Genomic DNA, 26,375 nt, shown 5'->3' on the forward strand with positions numbered 1-26,375 from the left:
CCCCAGTGTGTAATACGCTCCTCGTATCCATCCCCAGAGTGTGATATGCCTTTGTATCCTTCCCCAACATGTAATACGCTCCTCGTATTCATCCCCAGAGGGTGATATGCTTTTGTATCCTTCCCCAGTGTGTAATACGCTCCTCGTATCCATCCCCAGAGTGTGATATGCTTTTGTATCCTTCCCCAGTGTGTAATACGCTCCTCGTATCCATCCCCAGAGTGTGATATGCCTTTGTATCCTTCCCCAACATGTAATACGCTCCTCGTATCCATCCCCACAGCGTGATATGCTTTCATATCCTTCCCCAGCACATGATATGCTCATCGTATCCATCCGCAGAGCGTGATATGCTTTTGTATCCATCCCCAGCGCATGATATGCTCCTCATATCCACCCCCAGAGCATGATATACTTGGCGTATCCATCCTCAGAGCGTCATACACTCTGCTTTTTCATCCCCAGCACGTCATACATGCCATGTATCCAACCCCAGCACATGATACATGGCTCATATCCAAACCCAGCTCGTGATACAGATAGAAGCACCAACTAACAGAATCGGCGCTGCCAGCCATACACTCTTAACACTGTCCACATCTCGGTAACCGAATGCTTCTGCACTGTGATCCTAAACTTTATCCTCCCTTATCTTTTTGCAAACTCCCAGAAGGGGAGGAGAGGAGGAGTGATATCAGACACATGAAGCAGATCCTGCCCATAATTACTGCATAATGTGAGCTATTTGTTCTCCAGATTTTCATGGCATTTCCAGCAACTGCTCCCTCTAGTGTTTAAAAGTGGAAAATATCAAAACTTTAAATTATTTCTCGTGTTTTCCCCAATAAAAACTTTTTCTTTTATTAAAACCTTCACATTTCTTCAATTTGTTGAAAAAAATATGTTTTTTTACACGGCACATTTCCTTTAAGGAAGCCATGGTAAGAGGTTTGGCAAGCATTGTGAGATAGTTCAAACTTTCTTAGAAGAGATTGATGTGGAAAGCTTCATGCTGCAGTCTGGAATTGTCTGCTCTCATGAAGCTTCCTGTCTTCAAAACGCACATCGTAGTTGCTTTTGGAGATTAGTATATGAGGGGAGGGTGAAGTACTGCTGTCACCAAGGGGAAAGAAGGGAAGACTACTGCTGTGATTATTTGCGAAAGGTAGGGAAGACATGCTGTGAAAGAGGGGCTGCAGTGATTATTCCTGGAGGGGTGAAGGGGGCCTGTGAGGGAGAGAGGATAGATCCCCCGCTGTGATTACTGAATGAAAAGAGGAGACTCATGAAAGAGGCCCATGAACATTTTTTTTTCACCAATCCTGGTATTATACCATTATGTTGATATTCTGTCACTTTTTTAAATGTCAGCGAAGAAAAATGAAAATACACCAAATCACTAGTGGATATAAAAAAAAACTAAAATGCCTTGAATGTTTAGGTTAGAAATTCTTTGTAAATGTCAATTGTACATAACGGTTTCTTATGCTTCAATTGTCAGTATATTAGGAACTAACATTCTTCATAAATTTGGTAGCAGGGCTGTCAATTGCCAATTTATCAAAAGGAAAAAGCAGGCATTAATGAATAAGCACACTTTGAATAGAATCATTAGAGGCATATTTTTGTTCCAGTTCATTCTAGGAAAAGCTAATTATTTCAGTATTCTACAAGAGGAAGCCTAAAATAGTATCTTCTGTATTCAGCCATCAGGTTAAGTGAAATGCTGCATTGACGGATATTGTTAATATTTTGTAGACAATTCATGGAAGTGAGATCTAACTATTGCCACAATAAATGGCTTCTGGAAGATAAAGAAAGTTTGTATTTCTTATGAAGCAACAAAGATTTTTGAATGATAATGATATTGGAATTTACTAGATTGTTTTGTGAATCCTTTATGTTAGGCATTATGAAATTTGTGTTAGGAACGTAACACACTCACTCATGGGTAATAGAAAAAGGGAAGACCTACTGCAGAGAGATGCCGCACCCATACCCAACTAGCCCCTGTATGGACTAGAAAGACCCTAGCCCACAACTCAAAAACACCACCTCGGGCTTCCTAAAAGGCCATCAAGGGGATTATAATACCTCCTGAGGAACCAGAGGGGATTCCGCAGTGCACTACCAGCAAAAAGAGAGGAAAGTGTATAGGAAGCTACAAAAACCTAGACTGAGAAAATTTAAACACGTTCATATAGGGTAGAGAGGAAAAGCTAAGGAGAGGCAAGAGTAAACGGAACAAGTATAACCTCCCAGAAACATAAAGAGATTAAAAGAAGAGGGTCTGGGAAGGAAAATAAACAGACTCACCGCAGGAATTTAACTGGTGATTACTATGCAACTCAATCCCTTAGCTGAAGGGTTGGAACTCCTAAACCCAAGTCTACCTAGAGGTATAGCCAGCAATGAAGTGCAGTGAAGGGTGGACATATAAAACCCAACAAAGAATGTGATAGGGCAGAACAAATGTGGACAGTGTGAAATCTTTCATTCGGCTTTATTTGGAAAATGCTTTTAAAATGGTACAACATCAATTAGGACGTCTCAGACAACATTGCAAATATAAAATAGGGGGTGATGTATAAGAAGAACTATACGCATTTCGAACAATAAAGTTCTTGAACACTGGTCACAGGACCCTGGATTGGATCCTATCCTGGATTAGAATTACACATCGAGTGAGCTGATTTTTCAATTATTCACACTTGGACAGGGTAGAAAAGGCAATAACTCAGCAGACAGAGGAGCCAACGTCGGAGCAACAAGTCAGCGAATCGAATCTGCAAACCGAGCCGTGGCAATATGGGTGACTTGGCCCCAGAAATGTGTATTTTTTGCAAGTAAATTTCACATTCAACTTTCGGTTTATTAGCTTTTTTACAGAATCCAAAATATATGCCATGTACTGTTTTTTTCTTTTTTAAGGAGATGTATTATTCCCTGTAATATTTTGAAATAATTAAAAGCAGATAACAAATCATACTTTTTTAAAATTATTTTCTATATGTAGATTTTTTTTTATCCTATTTTTTTGTTGTAAGGTTTGCAGGTGCGGCCATTTTACCTAAGCTTCTGGTAACAGAATTCATCGGTATGCTTTACAGCACATAGACAGCAATAAATATGCTGAGACTTTTGACTTTTTCTTGTGACCCTGCTCTGTGTCCTATGCAGAGGTCACTGTGCAGGGAGCAGCAACCACTTACTATGCATGATTCCAATCTGTGTTATCTGCTGTATATAGGTGATATCTATCAATCATGGCAGTTTTGCCTGTCATGATATTGACAAAATTACTGAAAAATTATCTTTATAGGGGCCACAGTGATGGTATTTTCTTTTTTAATTTGGATATAAGAATGTGAATGAAAATTACAATTAAAAATTAAAAAAAAAATGCATTTAAAGTCATAATGTCATGAACAGTTTACCCAATGTAGTTTCTAGATTAGCTTAAAATGCATGTTTTGCATGTTTTTGTATGACATGTATGAGCTCCTGGCTTTTTTTTTTCTTCAGCAAATCAACTTTTATGCTGAAGTTCATCAATCAATGTGAGGTCAGAAAAGTAACAGTCATGAATTTGCTGTCCATGAGCCAATTAACCCTTTAATAGAGAAATTTCACCATTTGGCCACTGACTTTGTTAGTAGTCAACTGAATATTTGCAAGAATCAACACAAAAAGAAGATATTGGTAACATCAAAGTGACATACGAATATAGACCTCCAAGATTCTGAATAATCCCAATGGACTTCAGTAAAGAAATCGGAAATTGCTAAGGTTATACATTTGTGCACCTCTACCATCTGCCGTATGCATACAAATGTGCATGAATTTACTGTGTCCTTTGGGAAACCCGATACAAAGGAGAATTGCACCTTAGAGGAGACAAATCCTGAAGAGCGAGGAATACGGTGCAAAACTGGCCAGTATAAATGTAAAGATATATAATCCTAGTTTATCCAGTTACTGCTGAGGACTTAAGCTTTACAAATGACAGTTCTTGACTACGTACTACTCTTACTTCGTGCTGTTTATTACTCTTAATTGATTATAAAAGTTGTTTTTCCCTTACTGGGCAAATGCATGTAAAAACCTGATAACATTAAAATAGAGAAAAATAGTTCTCGTTTCACCATTAAAATAGGCATAATTCTGGTCACCACGGGAGGGCATAAAAGGGCGTGTAACCATTTTTACTTTACAAACATATACTGTACCTTTTATTTCTTGATGTTTTGCCATGTAGCTTTTGTGCTGCTGCTTCTATTACTAAATCCCAAGCATCTCGAGCATCTTGATCTGCATTTTCTGAATAGTGATATACCAACTGCAGCTCATTTTCAGTTTTAGAAATTGCATTGTATGTGAAACAGGAGGTCTGGAATTGAGTCTGATTGTTGTAATTACTCCCAGTGTGAGCTGTCAATATGATTAAAACAAAGATTCTGGACCTGTCCATCCCAGATGAGGTCAGCAGCACTGACTGTGGGAGTACTCTTCCTGCAAGCTGTGCATTCTGTGCTAAATTATAGCCGAGCAGACACTAACATGACAGGAATATTTGAAAGCGCACGTCGTGAATCCTATGACTTTGGTAGTTACAGCTCACCATATGTGCCGTTACCCATGCTTGTAATTGTCCCTAACAGAAGATCTCTATTTATTACTTTCTCATCAGTCAGGTTTATAATGTTATCGCTACCATAGAGAAAAATTTCAGATTTTTGTCTCTTCTGTCATTATTAATTTTTTTTTACAGTATAAGTTAACAAAATTTAACTATTGCAGGGTATTTAAAGGGAATCTGACAGTAGAATCAATCCTCCTACATGGGTGTGCATGTCATAGAAAGCTGAACAAATTATACCTTGATATCTGTGATCTGATGCCTTATTTCCAAAAAATCCACAGTTTTCTTAATATGTAAATGAGCTGTTAAGATCTATGAGAATCTGCCTCCAGAGCATATTTTAAATGAATGGGGTGTTACACTGACAAGTAAAGAGGTAACAAACTAACAATGCTTAGAACTTTTCTAAATAGTTGCACATCAAATTTATGTATGAGATTGCCAAAATGATTGTCTATAAAATTATGACAGGCTCACTTTCAAAAAAGTAGTGGATGGTGAAATACAGACCCTGAAAGTCAAAGGTTCAAAACATTGTTACCCTTTTGCTCGTCAGTGTATCAGTGTGAGACATGTAAACCGATATTGATACACAATACACAGTGTGCCCAAGTCAGCACCTGTGCCCATACAGGGGATTAATATGTGACAAATCCCATGCAAAAATATCAAATAAACCCTACATAGAAAAAATTGCACTACCGGGATCAAAATCAAACAAAATAATTTTTATTTAAACAAAACATATAAAATAAATACCTAACAATCTATGGGATACTCTGATAAATGACAGCTACACGGGAACCACAGGTCAGAGGCTACAACTATGTATACAATGTTACAGATGCCCTTAATTAGTCATAGCACATGTGCATAGTGAGTTCATTAACAATGGAACTTAGTACACTAAGCTGGTAAAAAGCATCCAGCAACAACACAGTGGAAAACATCAAGGGAGTTATAACCATTCATACAGCATATTTACCTCGGACCTGCGGCGCCACCACCCCTACGCGCGTTTCGGCGTGTGTGCCTTCTTCCGGGGGAGTGGCGTCATCAGGTCTTAATGCAGTATAAGTACCAAAAGCCACCCAATCGGATTGTGTCATTAAAATGACGTTTAATATTAGCCATATATCGGCGCATGCCCAGTTGAGATGTGAGGCATCCGCATCACCGAGTGTGTCATCGTCATGTGGTCAGACAAGGAGACCGCCCACAATCACGTGGGCAGGTCCTTGCCCGCACCAAAAGGTAAATGCGATAGAGACGCCGTCAGTGATGCTAAGCAACCCATTAACAACGGACATGCGCGCCGGCCAGATGAAAGAGAACAATTTATTAAATATCACAGACGAAGTTTAATATATCAAAGTTTATATATCTTATATGGTTAATGACATACTAGTTTTTGTTGCATAATATTTAATGCACTGATACACCTTTTATATATGCAGCGGTTCTGCCGTCTGTGATATTTAATAAATTGTCCTCTTTCATCTGGCCGGCGCACATGTCCGTTGTTAATGGGTTGCTTAGCATCACTGACGGCGTCTCTATGGCATTAACCTTTGGTGCGGGCAAGGACTTGCCCACGTAATTGTGGGCGGTCTCCTTGTCTGACCACGTGACGATGACGCACTCGATGATGCGCCGATATATGGCTAATATTAAACATCATTTTAATGACACAATCTGATTGGGTGGCTTTTGGTACTTATACTGCTTTAAGACCTGATGACGCCACTCCCATGGAAGAAGGCACGCATGCCGAAATGCGCGTAGGGGTGGTGGCGCCGCACGTCCGAGGTAAATATGCTGTATGAATGGTTGTACCTCCCTTGATGTTTTCCGCTGTGTTGTTGCTGGATGCTTTTTACCAGCTTAGTGTTCCATTGTTAATGAACTCACTATGCACATGTGCTATGACTAATTAAGGGCATCTGTAACATTGTATACATAGTTGTAGCCTCTGACCTGTGGCTCCCGTGTAGCTGTCATTTATCAGAGTATCCCATAGATTGTTAGGTATTTATTTTATATGCTTTGTTTAAATGAAAATTATTTTGTTTGATTTTGATCCCGGTAGTGCAATTTTTTCTATGTAGGGTTTATCAGTGTGAGACATGTAGATCAGGAAAGCAGAATGTCAGTCTTTACATGTCTCACGCTGGTAACGCACCCTATAATTTAAAATAAGCTCTGGAGGCAGATTCTCGGGGAGATCAGTGTCCGGCCCATAGATCTTAACAGCTAAATTACATATTAAGAAAAACATGGATTTCACTGGAATAAGACATTGGTTTGCAGATATCAAGGTATCACTTTATTCAACTTTCTATGACATGCATACCCATGTTGGAATCCTTTATATAAGGGATTTTTTTTTTATAATTCAGGATATGCCACAGGTTACCTGCAAAATAAATCAGGTATTCTGGGTTGATGAGAGAGAATATTCCTTTTCCAAAAATGTTGCTGTAGGTAGTGCTGCATTTATCCTTTCGGGAAAATAAGTGCCCCTAGCTGTTATAGAAAGTGACACTAGAAGCACAGTAAAAATTCCAGCACCATTTTCAGAAAAGCTCCAGTATATGTGAACCATTTTAAACTAATAAAATAATTTTTCAAGAGGTAATAGACATAATGCATCATTTTAGCAATACAGATTGTCAAGATGCTCATTATAGTTTGCCAGTGGGCAGTGTTAAGATATATTTGTGTAAAATGCCTTTTTATGTTTTTACTTCCTGCAATTTTTCTGCTCTCAAGTGTCTGCAATAATACAAATATACAGTATAGATATCCTTAGAATTGGTCTGTAGTACAGGACATCTTCATTTCTCCATACATTATCATTGCACTGATCCTCCTTGAAGATAAAAGATATGTTGATATATTCATTAAACAATACATCTGAATGACTTTTTGGTCTAGTAGATTCATCTGTCATGGAGCAGTAATGTCCTTGAGGAGATATAAAGAGAGACCTGTTTGGTGGACGAATATTCCAAAGGCAAATTGACTGTCCAATACTGAAAGTCAATTCTAAGGACAGATTGAAGGTGCCCATATACATTCAACTTTTATTTAGCCAACAACCCCTCCTCTCACACTCATGTTCTCAAAATAGAGAGGAATAAGCCACTACCAGGGTCCTGGTAATGGTTTTTCTATGAATTGATGTAGTTTAAAAATTCAACTTAACGTATCCATTTTTGCCCCTGAAATCAATTGCTGGAATAGAATTAAAATGCCTAGACATACAGTGGCTTGCAAAAGTATTCACACCTATCCTTCCCCCTTGGCTTTTTACTATTTTGTTACATTACAACCTGTGTTTAAATATTTTTGTAATCCAATTTGTGTGTGATGCATCACCACTAAATAGTCTAAGTTGGTGAAGTGAAGTCACAAAAATATAGGCATAAATTAAATTTATGGAATCAAATAATAAAAAATGTGCATGTGCATTTGTATTCACCCCTTTTGCTATGAAGCCCCTACAAATTTCTAGTGCAAGCAATTATCTTCATAAGTCTCATGCTAAGACCTCCTTCACACGGTGATTCCTGACCAGACAAAGCCAGTACAGGTGAGGTCCATGGTCGGTGTCCATGTGCCATCCATGTGTACGTGTGTGACATTCGTGTGACATCAATGTGTCCATGTGCTGGCCGTTTCCATGTGTCTGTGTACTGTCAATGTGACACATATGGCATAAAATACACAATAGAAATGAAAGCGTGTTAGGTATTAAATATGTTAGATAGCGATGAGAAACATGATCGATAGGTAGAAATATCTCAGTGTGCTACATAATCAGTGTTTTTTGTGTTTTTTTTTTTTCAGTTTTATTCTTAAACTAAATAATAAAAAAAACTACGAGGATCCCAGCTTAATTTTCAAAACCAGCGGAGGGAAAGCCGACGCTGGGGGCTGATATTAGTAATCTGGGAAATGGGTCATTAGCCCTAAATGTTCCCAGGCTATTAATAATAGCTCACAGCTGTTTGTTTAGCATTTACTGGTTAGTTTAGAAGATATCGGATATTGGCTCCATCCCAGCCTAATTACATTAGCATCACCTCTGGTGCAGTGGCAAGTGGGGTAATAGGGTTGGGGTTGATGTCAGCTGTTTTATGGCCACTGACATCAAGCCCAGGGGTTAGTAATGGAGAGGCGTCTGTAAGACGTCAGCATTGCTAGCCACATAGTCATATTGTAAAAAATAGACAGCCAGAATAAAGTCCTTTAGTAGAAAGACATAGATTACTTTATTTGAAATAAACACTCCCCACCCTCTCTTACCTATTTATTACTGTAAAATTAAAGATAATAAAAAATACCGTATTCCTCACCTGTCCAATGATAATCCATTTGTCCCACGCCGTAATCTATCTTTGCTTCATCTGGATGCCTTGCAACCATTCAGCCTGACATCTAGGAGACAATGAGCTGAGCATCAGAGCACAGCTTCAGTGACCTACAGTGACATTAATGAGGTTACTGCAGATCACTTAAGCTGCGATTCCCATGGGCAGCTCATTCTGAGCAGCCCGATGAACTGTGATGACCTCAATGGGATCACCGCTTGCACCGTGAGAATTTTCTCACTGTGCTAGCGGTGACATCATGAAGGTTACCGCAATTTATCTGTTGGCTCACACTGAACTGAGCGTTGCAACAGCTGGCAGTGACCGGCGGTAATCTCTAAGACGTGTGAAAAACCTGACATGTGCCTACCACCATTAAATGCAATGGGTGTGTACGTGTCCATATGTCCTTAAAAAGCGACCGCATATGGACACAAAAAACGGACGTGTGGAGGGGGCCTTAGTGAAAGGAAGTCCACCTGTGATTTTCCCCGAACACCATCAAATCCATAATCGTCAAATAGAAATAACATAGTACCACAACAAACCTGCCAACCGAGAGCTGCCCACAAACACTCTCAGCCCAGGCAAGGAGGGCATTAATCAGAGAGGCAGCACAGAGACAAAAGGTAACCGTGACGGAACTGCAGAGTTCTCAAGCAGAGACTGGAGTATCTGTGCATACGACCACAATAAGCCGTACACTCCACAGAGGTGGTCTTTATGGAAGAATGGGCAGAAAAAAGCTTTTACTTACAAAAATTATAAGGCTCTTTTTGAGTTTGCCAAAAGACATGTGGGAGACTCCCCAAATGTATGGAGGAAGGTGCTGTGGTCAGAGGAGACCAAAACTGAACTCTTAGGCCACCTATGTAAACGCTGTCTGGCACCAAATCAACCATATCCCCATAGTGAAAAATGGTTGTGCAGCACCATGTTGTGGGTATGTTTTTCAGCAGCAGGGATAGAAAAACAAATTATTTCTCAAAATGGCGCCGGTGGTGCCTGCACAGTAGCATGCTACTGTGCAGGTATGGCCAGCGCTATTTTGAGAAATATTTTTTTTTCTCAAGAAATTGATATCACTAAATAAAATGAATATATGGATATCATAGATCTGATCATGCTACAGTGCAGGTGCCTCCATGATGAATGTAATTTTTTCCAATAAGATATATAGTATGTAAAATAGGGGTCAGGTAACTGAGGGATCAGTGACCTGTCATAAGCCCATACAGATGCATATGTAAGCAGAGCATCACATAAAGCCCCGCCCACAGGCCGCCCCGAAGCACAAGAATCCCATTAACTGAAAACTACAAATAAAGATTAAACAACAACCTCAAGAAGGATTTCGACAATCCAGGTTATAATTATAATGAGCATAACGGTGCCAACCTGACAGTGTTCACCTGCTGACAGGTTCACTTTAAAGTCCGGCTGGTTTATTGCAGTCCTCATGAACCACATTACAGGAAACTCAAATACAGCCCTTGTCCCACTCAAACTATAATACAAAACATAAAGTCCATACAATAGTGCTGGCCCGCCTGGCTTAGAGTCCAGCTTTTTAGCAAAGTTATTCAACGCAGGAGATCTGCCCACCTTCATACACACAGGCATGTGTGAGACAAACTACTCTCAATTTACAAAGTGAAACACACCCAGGGGTGGAGATATGGTGAGCAGCCATCTCTCCCAAATCATCAGCTGCTCACAATCAATCTGCATTGGCTGGTCAGCCCCTTATAGTCCGATATGTACTAAAGCATTACTTCAAGTTTATCTCCCAACCACTAGGTGTCTAACAACCACCTTACAATGGTTAAAAAAGAATCTTGTCAGGATGAACTAAAGCCGTCTTAATTGGCAGGTCATAGGAAGATGGGTAAAGTGATACCTTGATCAGTGTCCGGCCCATAGTTCTGACAGTTCATTTACATATAAGAAAAACATGGATATCTTTGGAATACGACATTTGATCTCAGATATCAAGGCATCATTTTATCCATCTTTCTATAGTCTACCTGCCCTTTAAATTGCTTAGGAAGGTTGATCCTACTTACAGATTCCCTTTAGTGAAATATGCACAGTGACACTGCGCTCTCTCGCCGGCTCTGATCAGAAGTAAATATTCATCAGGACAGTGCACATTCTAAGAATACTCGATGTGCAGAGACCAGCACCACCTTCAAGTGATGTTGCCACGTGCACTGACAGTGCACTCTACTGCACTCTACTACTTGTTACTTCTGATCAGAGCTGGTGAGAGAGGACAGCATCACTGTGCATATTTCATAGTGGCAAAAATCTACTGAGCATAAGTTGGAATTGATAACCGACGCATGCTCAATAGAGTAGGGACTAGCCCAGCCCCCAAAACAGAGGTCACTGATGATGCTTCATATCAGGGAGGGTGCAGAGGCTGTGACACTGACATCAGCTTCTGCCCTTTGATGCTTTGTTTGAGTATCCCAGCATGCATTGGGACTTTCCAATGAAGCGTCGTCAAAGATGAAGTTGAAAAAAAATAAAGTAGCTAGTGTAGTCTGACAATAGACGCCACTGTGCAAGCGCCGGCGTCATTTTGCTGTAGGCAATTTTTTTTTTATTCAGCAAAATGGCGCTGGTGCTTATGCAGTAGCATCTATTGGCAAGCGACAGATGCTACTGCACATGTGCCGACACCATTTTGCTGTAGTTCTTTTTTTTTTCCCAGACCAATATGAACTGCACAAGCACAGTATTTAAAATAGGAGACAAGTCACTGAAGGTTCAGTCACCTCTCATTTAGGCCCATACTTATGGATATAAGAACAGAACACCACATAAAGCCCAAAGCATGATAATCTCATTAACTGAAAACTACAGAGATTAAACAACAGCCACAAGACGGATTTCATCAACCAAGGTATCATTTTATTCAGTATAAATGGGGCCGACCTGACAATGTCTGTAGGTTACTGTGCTTTAAGGTGTATTAGAAAAAAGAGATTGATATCAAATGAATTGGTATTTAAAACAAAAAATTTAAGTTTTCATCTATCCCCAGGATGGGTAATAACTTGTGAATTAGTGTGGGTGCAATACTGAGACCCCACTATTCCAAAGAGCGGGACTCTGAATACTCCATCAGAATTGATTTTGGATGCCCTCCACAGTGCTTTCATTCCTGACCGCTGGGGAAGAGTGAGTCGAGCATATTTCAGTGACCTATTCTTGAGATCAGTGTGTATTCCTATAGTTAAGCTTCCTCTAATCCGCAAGATATTGCCTATTCTGTGGGTAAGTGATAACTGTAAATGTGGGAGTAACCCTTTAAGAGCACTGTGTGCATCTTCTTCCTTTTGAATGGTGTGTGAATAGCCTTCTGAATAGTTATGGGTGATGTTGTATTATTTGTATCTAATACCATCCCATAGTATTGGTGACACTCTTATCTAAGCCTGTAATTCAAAATAAATGAAAAAAAGGTTTAAAAATAAACTACTTTAGGAGAATAAACAGTTTTATCGGGAATGAACAAATGAATGCATGAGTCAACAACTAGAAAAAAACACATTTCCGTTGTCTTTTTCAGATTTCTAAAGCACTTGAATTGATTTGTATAAATTTCTGTTCTCCTTTCTTTAAATCATGACACTTTGTTCCCTCCTATTTCTACATCTTCTATTTATATCCTTCAGAAACTGTGAGCATTTCCTTTGAGAATTACGACTTACAAGATGAGGCGGTTTACTTTTTCTTCATGTGACAGTTGTTTCAAGGGAAATCTTTCCTAATGACGGCTATATTTTAATTATCCATTTAAGAAATTGATTATGCATATGCATAATGTATCTAGTAAATGAGCAGTGTCCTGATATACGATGCGCCCTAGTCGTGGGACACGTAGATGTATGTCTGATGGGCTGTTTTCTTTATTTCCTTTGTGCTGCCATCTATTATTTATTTAGGCTCATTTCTTAGTGTGAGCAATAAGACATTATGAGGAATGTGTTAGCTGTGTTTAGGATGTCCTAGCGCAGAGATGACAAGGTGTTTATTCCGAGCAGTGCTACTAGATAAACTACATGCCAGCCTTCAGGTTCCTATTCCTTCAGGAGCTCGATCCGTCGTTACATTTTGCATGTTTTTATTTTTTCCCGGAGTGATCAAATGAAAGCCCTAATAAATAAACATTCCGAATTTTGTAAATGCATGAGGATGTCTGGCTTTATGTTATTCAGTTAAGTAAGTTTAGTTCCTGCAGTTTACACAGATATTTGCTAATGCTGATACTTAGCGTGGCATTAAGGCGATAACCTGTGAAATCCTTAAATACAACAGGAATGCATTATGCAAAGCTTTCCCTGACTTTCTATTGCTGCCGTTTGGTCTCCCAGGTGTCTCTCTCCCAACAGCTCAGCTCGTCTGCACGGCTCAATTTACATCTGACATCTAGAATACCACAAGCTTGTGGCATTTTTTTACATTTTAATTCTGAAAGTAAATGACATTTCAACACTGTGACTTATTCGTCTGACATTTGTAACATTCTGTAATGTCAAACGAGTTCTGTTCATTTAGTGTAAAGTGATCCTGGATTAATCACATATTCTATTTATCTCATATCCATTCACGTCTCTAGCCAAAAAGATGCAGACACATAGATTGCTTCGCTTACTGCTAACAGGTGTATGGCTCTTGCAGGAGTCCCTTAAATGGCTACTGCTAACAGGTGTATCGCTCTTGCACGGGTCCCTTAAACGGCTACTGCTAACAGGTGTATGGCTCTTGCATGGGTCCCTTAAACGGCTACTGCTAACAGGTGAATGGCTCTTGCATGGGTCCCTTAAACAGCTACTGCTAACAGGTGTATGGCTCTTGCATGGGTCCCTTAAACGGCTACTGCTAACAGGTGTATGGCTCTTGCATGGGTCCCTTAAACGGCTACTGCTAACAGGTGTATGGCTCTTGCATGGGTCCCTTAAACGGCTACTGCTAACAGGTGTATGGCTCTTGCATGGGTCCCTTAAACAGCTACTGCTAACAGGTGTATGGCTCTTGCATGGGTCCCTTAAACGGCTACTGCTAACAGGTGTATGGCTCTTGCATGGGTCCCTTAAATGGCTACTGCTAACAGGTGTATGGCTCTTGCACGGGTCCCGTAAACAGCTAAAGCTGCTCATATAAACTAAAAGTTTTTTTTTCAAATCTGCAGCATATCAATTCTTTCAATGTTTTTGTGTCATTTTTCACTTATTACACGAATGGGAAAAGAGGCACGTAAAAACGCACATTTGGCTCAACATTTTTTCATGTAAACATTCAAAGTATTTTCAGTTGATTTTTCTGCATAAGAAACAATTTGTGAACAGACCCTTCAATTCAATGGCTCAAACTCTAGCCTATGAAAGCTTCCCCGGTGAACTGGTACTGCTACTATCTAGATACAATAGTCCAGCAACCCTAAGGCCGGCGTCACACTCGGCGTAAGACAATACGGTCCGTATTTTACGGCCGTAATACGGAGAAATGTTCCCAAAATAGTGATCCGTAGGCAGGGTGTGTCAGCGTATTTTGCGCATGGCATCCTCCGTATGTAATCCGTATGGCATCCGTACTGCAATATTTTCTCGCAGGCTTGCAAAACTGACATCTAATGGATTTATGTGCTCAAATGTTCGGGAAAACATATATACAGTATACTGTATGTATGTATATATATATATATATATATATATATATATATATATATATATATATATATATATATATATATATATATATATATATATATATATATGTGTCATTGAGACACATATATATATATATATATATATAGTCTGTATTTATATTTACTACAGCGCGATATCTGTGAAAAGCCGGTAATTCAATTACCGGCTTCTCATTTCTCCTTCCCAAACCCGACAGGATATGAGACATGGTTTACATACAGTAAACCATCTCATATCCTCATTTTTTTTGCATATTCCACACTACTAATGTTAGTAGTGTGTGTATGCAAAATTTGGGCGCTGTAGCTGCTAAAATAAAGGGTTAAATGGTGGAAAAAATTGGCGTGGGCTCCCGCGCAATTTTCTCCGCCAGAGTGGTAAAGCCAGTGACTGACGGCAGATATTAATAGCCAGGAGAGGGTCCATGGTTATTGGCCCCCCGTGGCTAAAAACATCTGCCCCCAGCCACCCCAGAAAAGGCACATCTGGAAGATGCGCCTATTCTGGCACTTGGCCACTCTCTTCCCACTCCCGTGTAGCGGTGGGATATGGGGTAATGAAGGGTTAATGCCACCTTGCTATTGTAAGGTGACATTAAGCCAGATTAATAATGGAGAGGCGTCAATTATGACACCTATCCATTATTAATCCAATTGTTTGAAAGGGTTAAAAAACACACACACATGATTTAAAAGTATTTTAATGAAATAAACACAGCGGTTGTTTTAATATTTTATTGCTCTCTCAATCCATTTGCAGACCCTCGCTTGGCAAAACAATAAACCCACAAAATACATACCTTCTGCTGACCCGTCACGTCCCACGAGGTAATCCATCTGAAGGGGTTAAAATAATTTACAAGCAGGAGCCCTGCAAATGCAGCTGTGCTCGTGCTTGTAATTCCCCGGCGAATGAAGGAAATGTAGGTCATTGACCTACATTTCATTCAGTCGCGGTGATGCGCCCCTGCTGGATGTTCTCATGAACTGCAGCCTGGGAACTTTTTCCCACGCTCCAGTACAACCGAACTTGGCATTATTGCACAAACAGGTTTGCAGCTGCAGCTCTCACTGCTCTGCTTTATTGCAACACTAGCTATGTGTGAGATGGAAGCTGAAGCCATGATAAGTACCTGCAGATGTGTGAGGTATAATCACCCACAGCTCTGCAGGAAGATCAGGAGAACAGATAGCGGCCATTACATATCACACTGGTAGTGCCTCCTTTCATTTAAAACAAGCTCTGGAGGCAGAGTCTCATGGAGATCAGTGTCCGGACCTGAGATCTTAACAGCTCATTTGCATGTAAGAAAAGCGTGGCTTTCTATGGAATAAAACATTGGATCACAGATATAAAGGTATCAGTTTATTTGTCCGTCTCGCATGTGGAAACCAAGCTGTGGCGCCGGCACTCCAGAGCGGAGCTGTGCAGCTCCATGTGTTCCTATGCGGCCGCACGCCCCGCTCTGGAGTGCCGGCGCCACAGCTTGGTTACCACATGCGAGACACGGACATGTTTCTCGCAAGTGGAAACAAGCCCTTACTGTGACCTACATGCCAATATACAGTAGATGGCTTAAGAGGGTTCATCCTACTGACAGATTTCCTTTAAAGGGATCTGCTATTACACCACCTTTTACTGAATAAGTACCCATCTGTTTGTGAGTTGTAGTACTTTTGCTGATGTCTGTAGCACATTGATGGCCTTTCTACCAGATTTGATGACAAAAAATAATATAAAATTAAAATGGCTAATTCAGAAAAGGATAATTGACAATACTTTGAACGTTGTAGGGAAATTTCTCCTTTTAAGGATAAGCATTTTCATTCCATCTTCATTGCTGTTTTTCATTTTGGATTATTAAGCAGTAAATATATGAAAACCTCTAGAGACCACATAGTAACGTTTGTTGTGTTAACATTTTAATCAAAAATATAATAAAAGCTTAATGGCTCTGCTACTCCAACTTTAGTCCCACTGCATACTTTTCACATGACTCGAGTCCCTTTACCACAGTCCTAACAATAGATGATTCTTTGTTATAGAAGTCAAAAGAAGGAAAATCATTTTATTGTTTTACTTGTTTGGCCAGCTGATGCAACCAAGGGTAATAAAGATGTTATACTTGTCCTGATCCTAAAATGGGATGAATAAGGGTTGCAGACATGAGGCTTCTACATCATCCATATATTATTACACCCATATATATACCTTGGTCATAAGACAACCCCTCTTCATATTTTGGGTCCCTTTAAGTCTAATTGCAGGAGTCCTAGAGGTATCAGTAATCAGATGCTATTATCAAGGAAACTGCTACCAAAATGCAGTAAGAATGTTTCCAACACTTTCACAGCAAAAATCTCTTCTAAACATCTTCATTAGCTGGCTCGTTCACAGGAACGACAACTGTCCATAAAAAAAAGGGACGGCACTCGGACGAAAGTTATTTAATAGGGTCGTGCAGGTGATCAGTTTTTATCACTGACCAATTCTTCTTTTGAAAAAAATCACGGCATGGACTACTTTCTTATATCTTCATAAGTCAGATGCCTATGGGTGCACAAAAAAATATTGGATGCCACATGGCGTCACAGTATCGAATTCACTTCTTTACGGATACATTGTAATGCTGTAGCATAGGAAGCTAAATAACCATGTAAATGATTAATATACGCTTCTGTAAAAATACAAACAAAAAGAAAAAACTACCTTATATAGATGACAAGTGAGAAACAAATTGTCCGAGTTTTCTGGCTTAAACGGACAATTTTTTTAAATCTGGCAATAGGCTGTTTCTGCAGGATGTGCTTGGGATATTTCCAATGCCCGTTCATATGCATGGCAGATATAACAGATTCTCTATTTACTCATAATACTGCACAACTTAGATTTTTGCATTATGAATAGCATAATTAAACTTATTAAAAAATTTCCGCTAAAGTTATTAGTATCGAATGGACTCTAAGAACGTTTTATTAAAATGCTGGGGCTTTTTTTTTTCTTTCTATTTTTCTACTCTTTCCCCCACTACTCTCCAATTCATCAAAAGACGAGTGTGGCTCTCTGGACCGATGCAGCACATGATTTTGTGACCCCTACATGCCTTCCCAGAGAGCGTTTTCACACCAAATAACAGATCACACGGGATTTCTTTTACAGCCTCATAATTGTCTATGCACAGATTCATTGCTGTAATTATGGCTAGAAAAACTCATTAACACTAAATACAATAATTTATTTTCTTTTAATACAAATTAATGTTGCAATTAATATAATAGCTAAATAATTCAGACTGTTTTGTGCAGTTCCAGATTGATCCTGACAACAGACCCTTCCTACCCTGTTGTCAGGGCCACCCTCTTCAGATGGAGCGGACAGTGGATTGCGGCACACCTCTCCTACCTTTTTTCTTTTTTTTTTTATCTGAAAGGTTGCACAATCATGAAGGCTCATATCCATCAAGCGAAGGCAAAAGGAGACCGTTCCACACAAATACGCAAATATTTTTTTTCTAATGCTGCAGTATGGAATGATATAGGCCACACTTTGAGCTGCGGACCTTTTTCTTTAATAAACCTTTTTTTTTAACTAATAACATCAATGTTTTCTAAGATGAATTATTTTATAGCATTGGTTGCTTAAAGGTAACCTGTCAGCAGGTTTTTGCTATGTAATCTGAAGACAGCAGGAGATAGGGGCTGAAACCCAGAATTCAAGGATGTGTCACTTATCAGGCTATGTTCACACGATCAGGATTTACATCCTTTTTTTTTCCTGCCCGTTTTTGGAAAACGGCAGCTAAATTCCGCAGTGAATTTGAGCTGCGTTTTCTGATCCTTTTTCTTCAGCGTTTTCCACTGCGGGTTTCCAATAGCAGTTTCCTATTGGAGCTGCTGGAAAACCGGTGCGGAATCCGCTGAAAGAATTGACATGCTACTTCTTTTTTCCGCTGGAAAATCCGCACGGATTTTCCAGCGGAAAAACGGATCGTTAGCACAGCGGTTTTGGTTTTCCATTGGGTTACATTGTACTGTAACCAACATGGAAAACTGATCCGGATCCGCAGCTGAAAATCCGCTACGGATCCGGATCAAAATCCGGATCGTGTGAACGTAGCCTCAGGCTGTGTGCTATTGTTTACTTATAATGAAGGTTTTATCACCTAGAGATTATCAATGCCAGGGCTGGTGCTCTGATTTCCCGGCTCCTGTTGAGGCAAACAGCTAATGAATATGGCACATGCCAAACTATGATCAAGTTAACATTTTTTTATACAACATAACGTTTTATGGTTTAGATTACTTGGCAAGTCCATGCCCAATTAGTTTTTCGGAGGGGGCAGCATGAGCTACAGATTTCCTTTCTTAAAGGGATTTTCCACTACTAGGACAACCCCTTCATAAACAAAATGTTTGGCCCCGATAACATAGTAAAGCCTATACTCACCTCCCGTAACGGCTGCATTTCAGTGGTGTCAGCAGTCGCGGTCCCAGGACTGTGATACGGTGGAATGACAAGTGACGTCCAGAGCCCAATCAGTGCTGGCATCATGGTCTCCGCCTTTGGACAAACAGAGCATGAAGAGGAAATCCAGGATCAGCTGTAGCCCTGGCTTCCTCTTCATGTTCAGTTTGTCTGAAGGCAGAGACCGTGACTCCAGCACTGATTGAGCGCCGGGGTGACACTTGTCATTGCATCGCCCCGGGGAGAGTGAGTGCTAACAACACTGGAACGGCGCAGGCACAGGAGGAGAGTATAGGCTTCCTTATTTTATTGGGACCAAATATATTAAGAAGAGGTTGTCCTAGTAGTGGACAACCCCTTTAACTTTCTTCTTAGCGCAACAAGATAAGGTGGTATCAGTATAAGTTGCATATTGGGATGTAAATTTAGATAACATATTTCTGCATGTTCTGACATCCTAATTATATATTGATTTCTGGGATAATCACTTTGAATGAAATTTTGAAATGTCCCAAAAATCTATATCTAATTATGTAGCTATAAGTAAGTGTAAGTAAACATTTTCTTCTATCTCTTCTTCATAGCTTGTGGCCGTGGCTTCTATAAATCCTCATCACAAGACCTGCAGTGCTCTCGATGCCCAGCACATAGCTTCTCCGACAGGGAAGGCTCATCTCGTTGTGACTGTGAAGATGGTTATTACAGAGCCTATTCCGATCCATCATATATTGCATGTACAAGTGAGTTCATCATTAATATGACATTGCTTAATCAACCGGAAAGTTGTCATACATAATTTGGCATTCCATATCTAAAAATGGCAAGTCTTCATTTATGCTTAATATTAACTAATGAAATCTGCTACATTGACATGGTAGCCAAAGAGGAAGGAAAATACAATTTCACCCCAAATATATAGTATATACAGTGGAGAAGCCTACGCTCTGTGCAGTGGGCCATACTATCCTGACCATTTGTCTTTAGAGTCACCAACATCCGCATTATGCCCAGTTTGTCCAGAATTGCTCGAGACTTTACATTAAAGAATTGATTATAATTGTGCCATTAATTATTTTGTGATCTATGCACTTTATAATAATCTGAAATCATGGTTTCTTTCGATAAATCTGCCATGATTACTTTTTTGCGGGTATTCAGTGACACATTTTTGTTGTCAATTGAAGGTTGAGATAACTAGGAATTTTGTTTTTCACTTCATAGTGCGAATACACCTTTTAGGGTTGTCCGGTCCAAATCAATAAGTTTGCAGTCACTCTATGTGACTGCAGACTTATGAATCCCCCCAATGCACACACTGAGCACTGCAGGGATTTTGCCGGTCTATGACCCAGGACCAGAGGGTAAGTATGAGTTATACTTACCCCGAGCCAGTGGGCCGGACTCGCTCCATACACTTGTACTTTGGCCGGCCGCGTCACTAAACAGGGGGTGGACTTGGCTCAATACAAGTATATGGAGCGAGGCCACGCTCACTAGATGGGCCCTGGCAAGGAGTATGCGTAACACATACATACCCTCTAGTCCTAGGTCGGAAGCCGGCAAATCCCGCAGTGCACAGTGTGCGTGCTGGAAAGATTCAGTCTGCAGTCACACCGAGTGACTGCAGACATCGATTTCGACTGGACAAACCCTTTAAATAACGCCTTTTCAGCTGAATATTGTGTTGACTGCCAGCTGTTACTAAACATTACTTCTTCTGTATTTCTAGCTGATATATAGGATCCCTTAATTAACTAGTAGCATTATTCAATTAATAATGACAGAAGCATTATTATAATATGGGCATAATGCAAATTTTCAAAATTGTCCCACTTGCAGTTATTAATTGTCTGCACTGCCACATTTATTATTGAATTCCAGTGTAGGAAGATTAAATATGCTGGGTCCTTCAAGTCTATTACAGTTCTACAGGTTTCAGGCATTCTGGACACTAACATTGCGCTTCCGGTATTTTTGCTGCTAGTGCTGCCTATGTGAGGTCTGTTTATTCAATGGACAGCATTTGGACTAAAACTACTGCAGTATCACTGTACCCAAAGAGTGACGGACAGCACTGTAGGAAATTCAGTTGACAATCATTTGGCATGTGAAAAATTATAGCAGAATGCACTAGTTGTCTTTCAGAGTAGACTTGTATATTCAAGTCTATGGGTATGTAAAAAAAAAATCAGATCCCAAATGGACACCTTGCAATTCTTAACTTTAGAGACTATATTTGGCCTTGTAAATTGTATTAAAGGGAATCTGTCACCCCAAAAATGGCCTATTAACTAAGGCATCAGGGGCTTATCTACAGAATTCAGTAATGCTGTAGATAAGCCCCCGATGTATCCTGAAAGGTAAGAAAAACAGGTGATATTATACTCACCCAGGGGCGGTCCTGCTGCGGTCCGATCCGATGGGCGTCGCAGTCCGGTCCGGCGTCTCCCATCTTCTTACGATCACGTCCTCTTCTTGTCTTCTTGCCGCGGCTCCTGCACAGGCGTGCTTTGTCTGCCCTGTTGATGGCAGCGCAAAGTACTGCAGTGCGCAGGCGCTGGGCCTCTCTGACCTTTCCTGGCACCTGCAGTATTTTGCTCTGCCCTCAACAGCGCAGACAAAGTACGCCTGTGCCAAAGCCGCTGCAAGAAGACAAGAAGAGGACATCATCTGATGAAGATACGTGGCCCCGGACCGGACCGCAGCGGGACCGCCCCTGGGCGAGTATAATATAACCTGTTTTTCTTATCTTTCAGGATACATCGGGGTCTTATCTACAGCATTACAGAATTCTCTAGATAAGCCCATGATACCGGTGGCCTTAGTTTATAGGCCATTTTTGGGGTGACAGGTTCCCTTTAACTGCTGATGCGTAAAACTGACTGCCACGTGTGTAGGAATTCAAATTACAATACAGATGAAAATATTGGCTTTTGTTCGATGAACATTGCTGAATTTATTATATTCAGCAGGTGAAATAAGTATTGAACGCATCACCATTTTCCCAAGTACGGTAATTATATTTCTAAAGGTGCTATTGACATAAAATTCTCACCAGATGTCAGTAGCAACCCATCCAATACATATAGGCAAAAGAAATCAAAAGATAGATGTCTATACATTATGTGTAATAATGAGAAATGACACAGGCAAAAAGTATTGAACACATGAAGAATGAGCTGAACTTATAGAGAAAGAGATGCACAAAAAACATTTAAATATAAAACATAATGTTTTTATTTACGGTACTATCAATAAACTTTATTTTAAAAGTGCATATAACAAAGGACTGCGTGGTGAAGACAGTGTTTGGTCAGAGAGAAAGGGCACCACAGCTGACAGGATAATAAGATGTAACTAATTGTAAGTCCGCAAGGACAGGGTCCTCTCCCCTCTGTACCAGTCTGTCATCATAAATTTGTGTACTTTAAATGATATCTATAACCCTGTACGTAACCCCTTTCTCATGTACAGCACCATGGAATTAATGGTGCTATATAAATAAATAATAATAATAATAATAATAATAATGCAATAAAGATGCACAAAATAGAAAAGAATACAACGTTGGGCACATATGTGTGCACAATCTTCTCTATTGTTTTTTTCCACTTTGTTTATGCTGATGTGTTAATCTCCCCCTGGTATTTTGAGTAAATACTCACCAGTATTAAATTGAGTATAGTTTCTTACACATATGTGCACAACGTTATATTCTTTTCTATTTTGTGCATCTTTATTGCATTAGTTACATCTTATTATCCTGTCAGCTGTGGTGCCCATTCTCTCTGACCAAACACTCTTCACCAATCATTCCTTTGTTATATGCACTTTTTAAATAATGTTTTTATTTATTAGCAATAAACGGTATGTTTTATTTTTAAATATTTTTCTGTTAAGCTCTTTCTCTATAAGTTCAACTTTGATATATTTGCACTATAACCTTTACCCAGTATCCTTGCTTGAGAGAGAGTAACTTGACTGTTTATGATTTTCCTGTCCCTCTAGCCTACATCTGTGTTCGCATGAAGAATGAGGTGGAAAAAGGCATGAAAAGTCATGCATTAGGTGAAATCTAACAGTAATTAGAAAGCAATCCTGCACTTAATGACAAATAATATCTGATAGTTCAATTGGTGGCGTATAAAAAGGTGTCTCATTACCAAGAAACATCTCATGATGGGTAAAACCAGTGAGCTGTCTCAAGACCTTCGCAACTTTATTGTTGCAAAACATACTGATAGCATTAGTTAGAGAAGAATTTCTAAACTACTGAAGGTTCCAATGAGCAATGCCATAATCCGGAAGTAGAAAGAACATCATTTCATCATAAACCAACAACCAGGTGCAAACGGCAAGACTTCAGACAGAGGAATGAAAATAATTATCAGAAGAGTTGTCCAAGAGTCAAGGACCACCTGTGGAGAACTGTGGAAAGACCTGGTAAAAGCAGGTACAATTGTTTCAAAGAAAACTGTCAATAATTCCTTCAACCTCCATTTCCTGTACTCATGCCCACAATGCAAAACTCTGCAATTCTGTTCAAAAAGCATGTCCTAGCGCATTTAAGGTTTTCTCAACAACGTTTAGACAAGACTGGGAGAATATAGCCTGGTCAGATGAGACCAAATTTGAACACTCTGGATGCCATAATAGACACTATGTTTGAAGGTCAACAGTGAAATTTGGAGATGGGAACATCATAGTGTGGGGCTGTTTAGCAGCACACTGACTGGCAAACTTAATGGAAGGACAGATGAATGGCTATATATACCAATACATTCTTGATAAAACTCTTCTGTCATCTACCAGGATGATGAAGATGAAATGAGGGTGGACATTTCAGAAAGACAATGATCCCAAGCACACAGCCAAGGAAACTCTTAATTGGTTTCAAAGAATCAAAATAAAACTGCTAGAATGGCCAACCAATCAGCTGACCTGAATCCAAGAGAAGATTTATGGAAGAAACTAAAACTCAGAATTCATAGAAGGAGCCTACAGAACATTCAGGACTTGAAGAGCATCTTGAAGCTGTTATCATCAACAAACGTTTTTGTACAAAGTATTAAAAAAGTTCAATACTTTTTCCCTGTGTCTTTACTCATTATTAGACATAATTTATTGGTTGATTTCTTTGCCTGTGTGGATTGCATGGGTTCTTACTGATATCTGGTGAGAATTTCATTGTTATGGCACCATTAGAAATATATTTATTTAGAAAATTGTGACATGCTCAATATTTATTTAATCCAATATTCACCAATTTTCATCCAGCAAAAGCCAATATTTTTAATCTGTATTGTCACCTGCTGTATATATAATACATAAAAGTGTTGTGTTACCTTAGATTTTTTGTGTTCTGAGACTTTCACCTTTGGAACACTGGCCTTTCATAATTTTAGATGAAGCACAGACCGTTTGGGCAAATGAAGGGGCTTCAGATCGTTTACTGGACTATTTTCAGCATTCATATTACACCAAGTGCCCTTCATTCTGTTCTGCTGTATTTGCCTAAAAAAACACAATATTTTATACTTTTTCATTTCACGTTGTGATGTTTTATTGCCCTATATGACACGTGGAGATTGCAAATTATTGAATTATGTCGATAAAAAGAGGAAACCTTCTCCGAAGTTTGGATCCCTATCAGTAGCAGTAGGCATGGTTCCTCTTTTTTTTATTACACAAAATATCTTTTGAATATCACTTTTTTAGAAACCTCACCATTGGTGGAATCTTATCTCCATAAACATATTTCAACTATGTGAGATCAGTAGGCATTTTTTCCCAGTTCGTTCAATTTTTGTACAAATGACTATAGCGGTATCAATATCTTTTTAGGTAGATCAGTCAAATACAGCAAATACAAAAACGACATAAACAAACCACCACACAGAATATGTTAGCAAAATAAAGGGATTAAAATTAAATTACAGTGGGGATGAAAGAAAGGGATTTCTCCCCTATAGTGAGCACTTTTCAACTTAATCTGAAAGTTAGAACTGAAATATAAAAGTACAATAGTAAAACAATAAAACATTTTTATTTTTTTGTTTAATTATTATTAAAATTTAAGGCTCTCCCTTGAAAATTAGTAGATATAAGCAAAACTCACCCTTCATATATCATCACATGTGTACGAAACACATGAAGTGATATTATGGTACCTGTAAAAATGACATTAATAATAATTTGTTGTTTAATAGTTCATATTTTCTTTTTTTACTTCTAAAAGGACCACCGTCAGCTCCACAGAATCTCATTTACAACATCAACCAGACAACCGTCAGCCTGGAATGGGGTCCTCCAGCGGATAATGGTGGAAGGAATGATGTCACCTATCGAGTTATATGTAAAAGATGCAGCTGGGAGCAGGGGGAATGTGTACCCTGTGGGAGTACTGTGGGATACGTGCCTCAGCAAAGTGGATTAACAGATACTTACATTACTGTTGTGGACCTTCTTGCACATGCCAACTACACCTTTGAAGTTGAAGCTGTAAATGGGGTTTCTGACCTAAGCCGTTCGCAAAGACTATTTGCTGCTGTCAGTATTACCACTGGTCAAGCTGGTAAGTAATATTTCTGTATGGTATAAATGACTTGATGGCTAAAAATTGCTATTTAAGCAATACATTTCTTGGTAGATTCCTTCTCATTCATCACTGTCTGTAGCCTAGTGAACACAGTAATTCACAGCCTTCCCTTTATCACGGTACATGCAGAGATCGCTGTCGATCACTGATTAGGACCGCCCACTGGACTTCTGAGCAGGGATTTAAATTAATAAAATGTAAGGTATACTGAACCATTTCCCACAAAACTATATATCAATCTGCTTATCTTCTCCTGGTCTTAGCCATTCTGCCAGCAGAAAGGACTGTGTATTTAATTTATCATTGTTTAAATGAGTAGTTTAATTTAATTTTGAATTTGCGACCAGAGATGCATAGATGTTAAGACCAGTTGGATACATCTGTAAAACATGGACCCTTCTCCCATAAGAAGATCTGGACGGCCAGATGTGATCTAATGGCATCATAGGCATATATGAAGCATGTAGCTCAGGTCAGGGAATCAAGCTTCCAATGGAACAATGGTTCGTGTTTCACAGTCATGTGAAACCGGCTATGTTCACACTAGGTGTGAATTTACAGTACCAGCAAAGTTT

At 39.5% G+C, this 26,375-nt stretch overlaps 1 protein-coding gene across 4 annotated transcripts in view; it reads left to right on the forward strand.

Moving 5' to 3' along the window:
- The window catches only part of EPHA7 (EPH receptor A7), a 292,750-nt gene that overhangs the window by 80,275 nt on the left and 186,100 nt on the right, over positions 1-26,375 (forward strand). For all 4 annotated transcript variants that reach the window (XM_077289713.1, XM_077289714.1, XM_077289711.1 and 1 more), the window contains exons 4-5: positions 19,787-19,942; positions 25,441-25,776. In XM_077289713.1, the coding sequence (XP_077145828.1) occupies positions 19,787-19,942; positions 25,441-25,776 (492 nt within the window). The remainder of the gene's footprint in view (positions 1-19,786; positions 19,943-25,440; positions 25,777-26,375) is intronic.

The sequence above is a fragment of the Ranitomeya variabilis genome, chromosome 2 (genome assembly GCF_051348905.1).
Source record: "Ranitomeya variabilis isolate aRanVar5 chromosome 2, aRanVar5.hap1, whole genome shotgun sequence".
NCBI lineage: Eukaryota > Metazoa > Chordata > Amphibia > Anura > Dendrobatidae > Ranitomeya > Ranitomeya variabilis.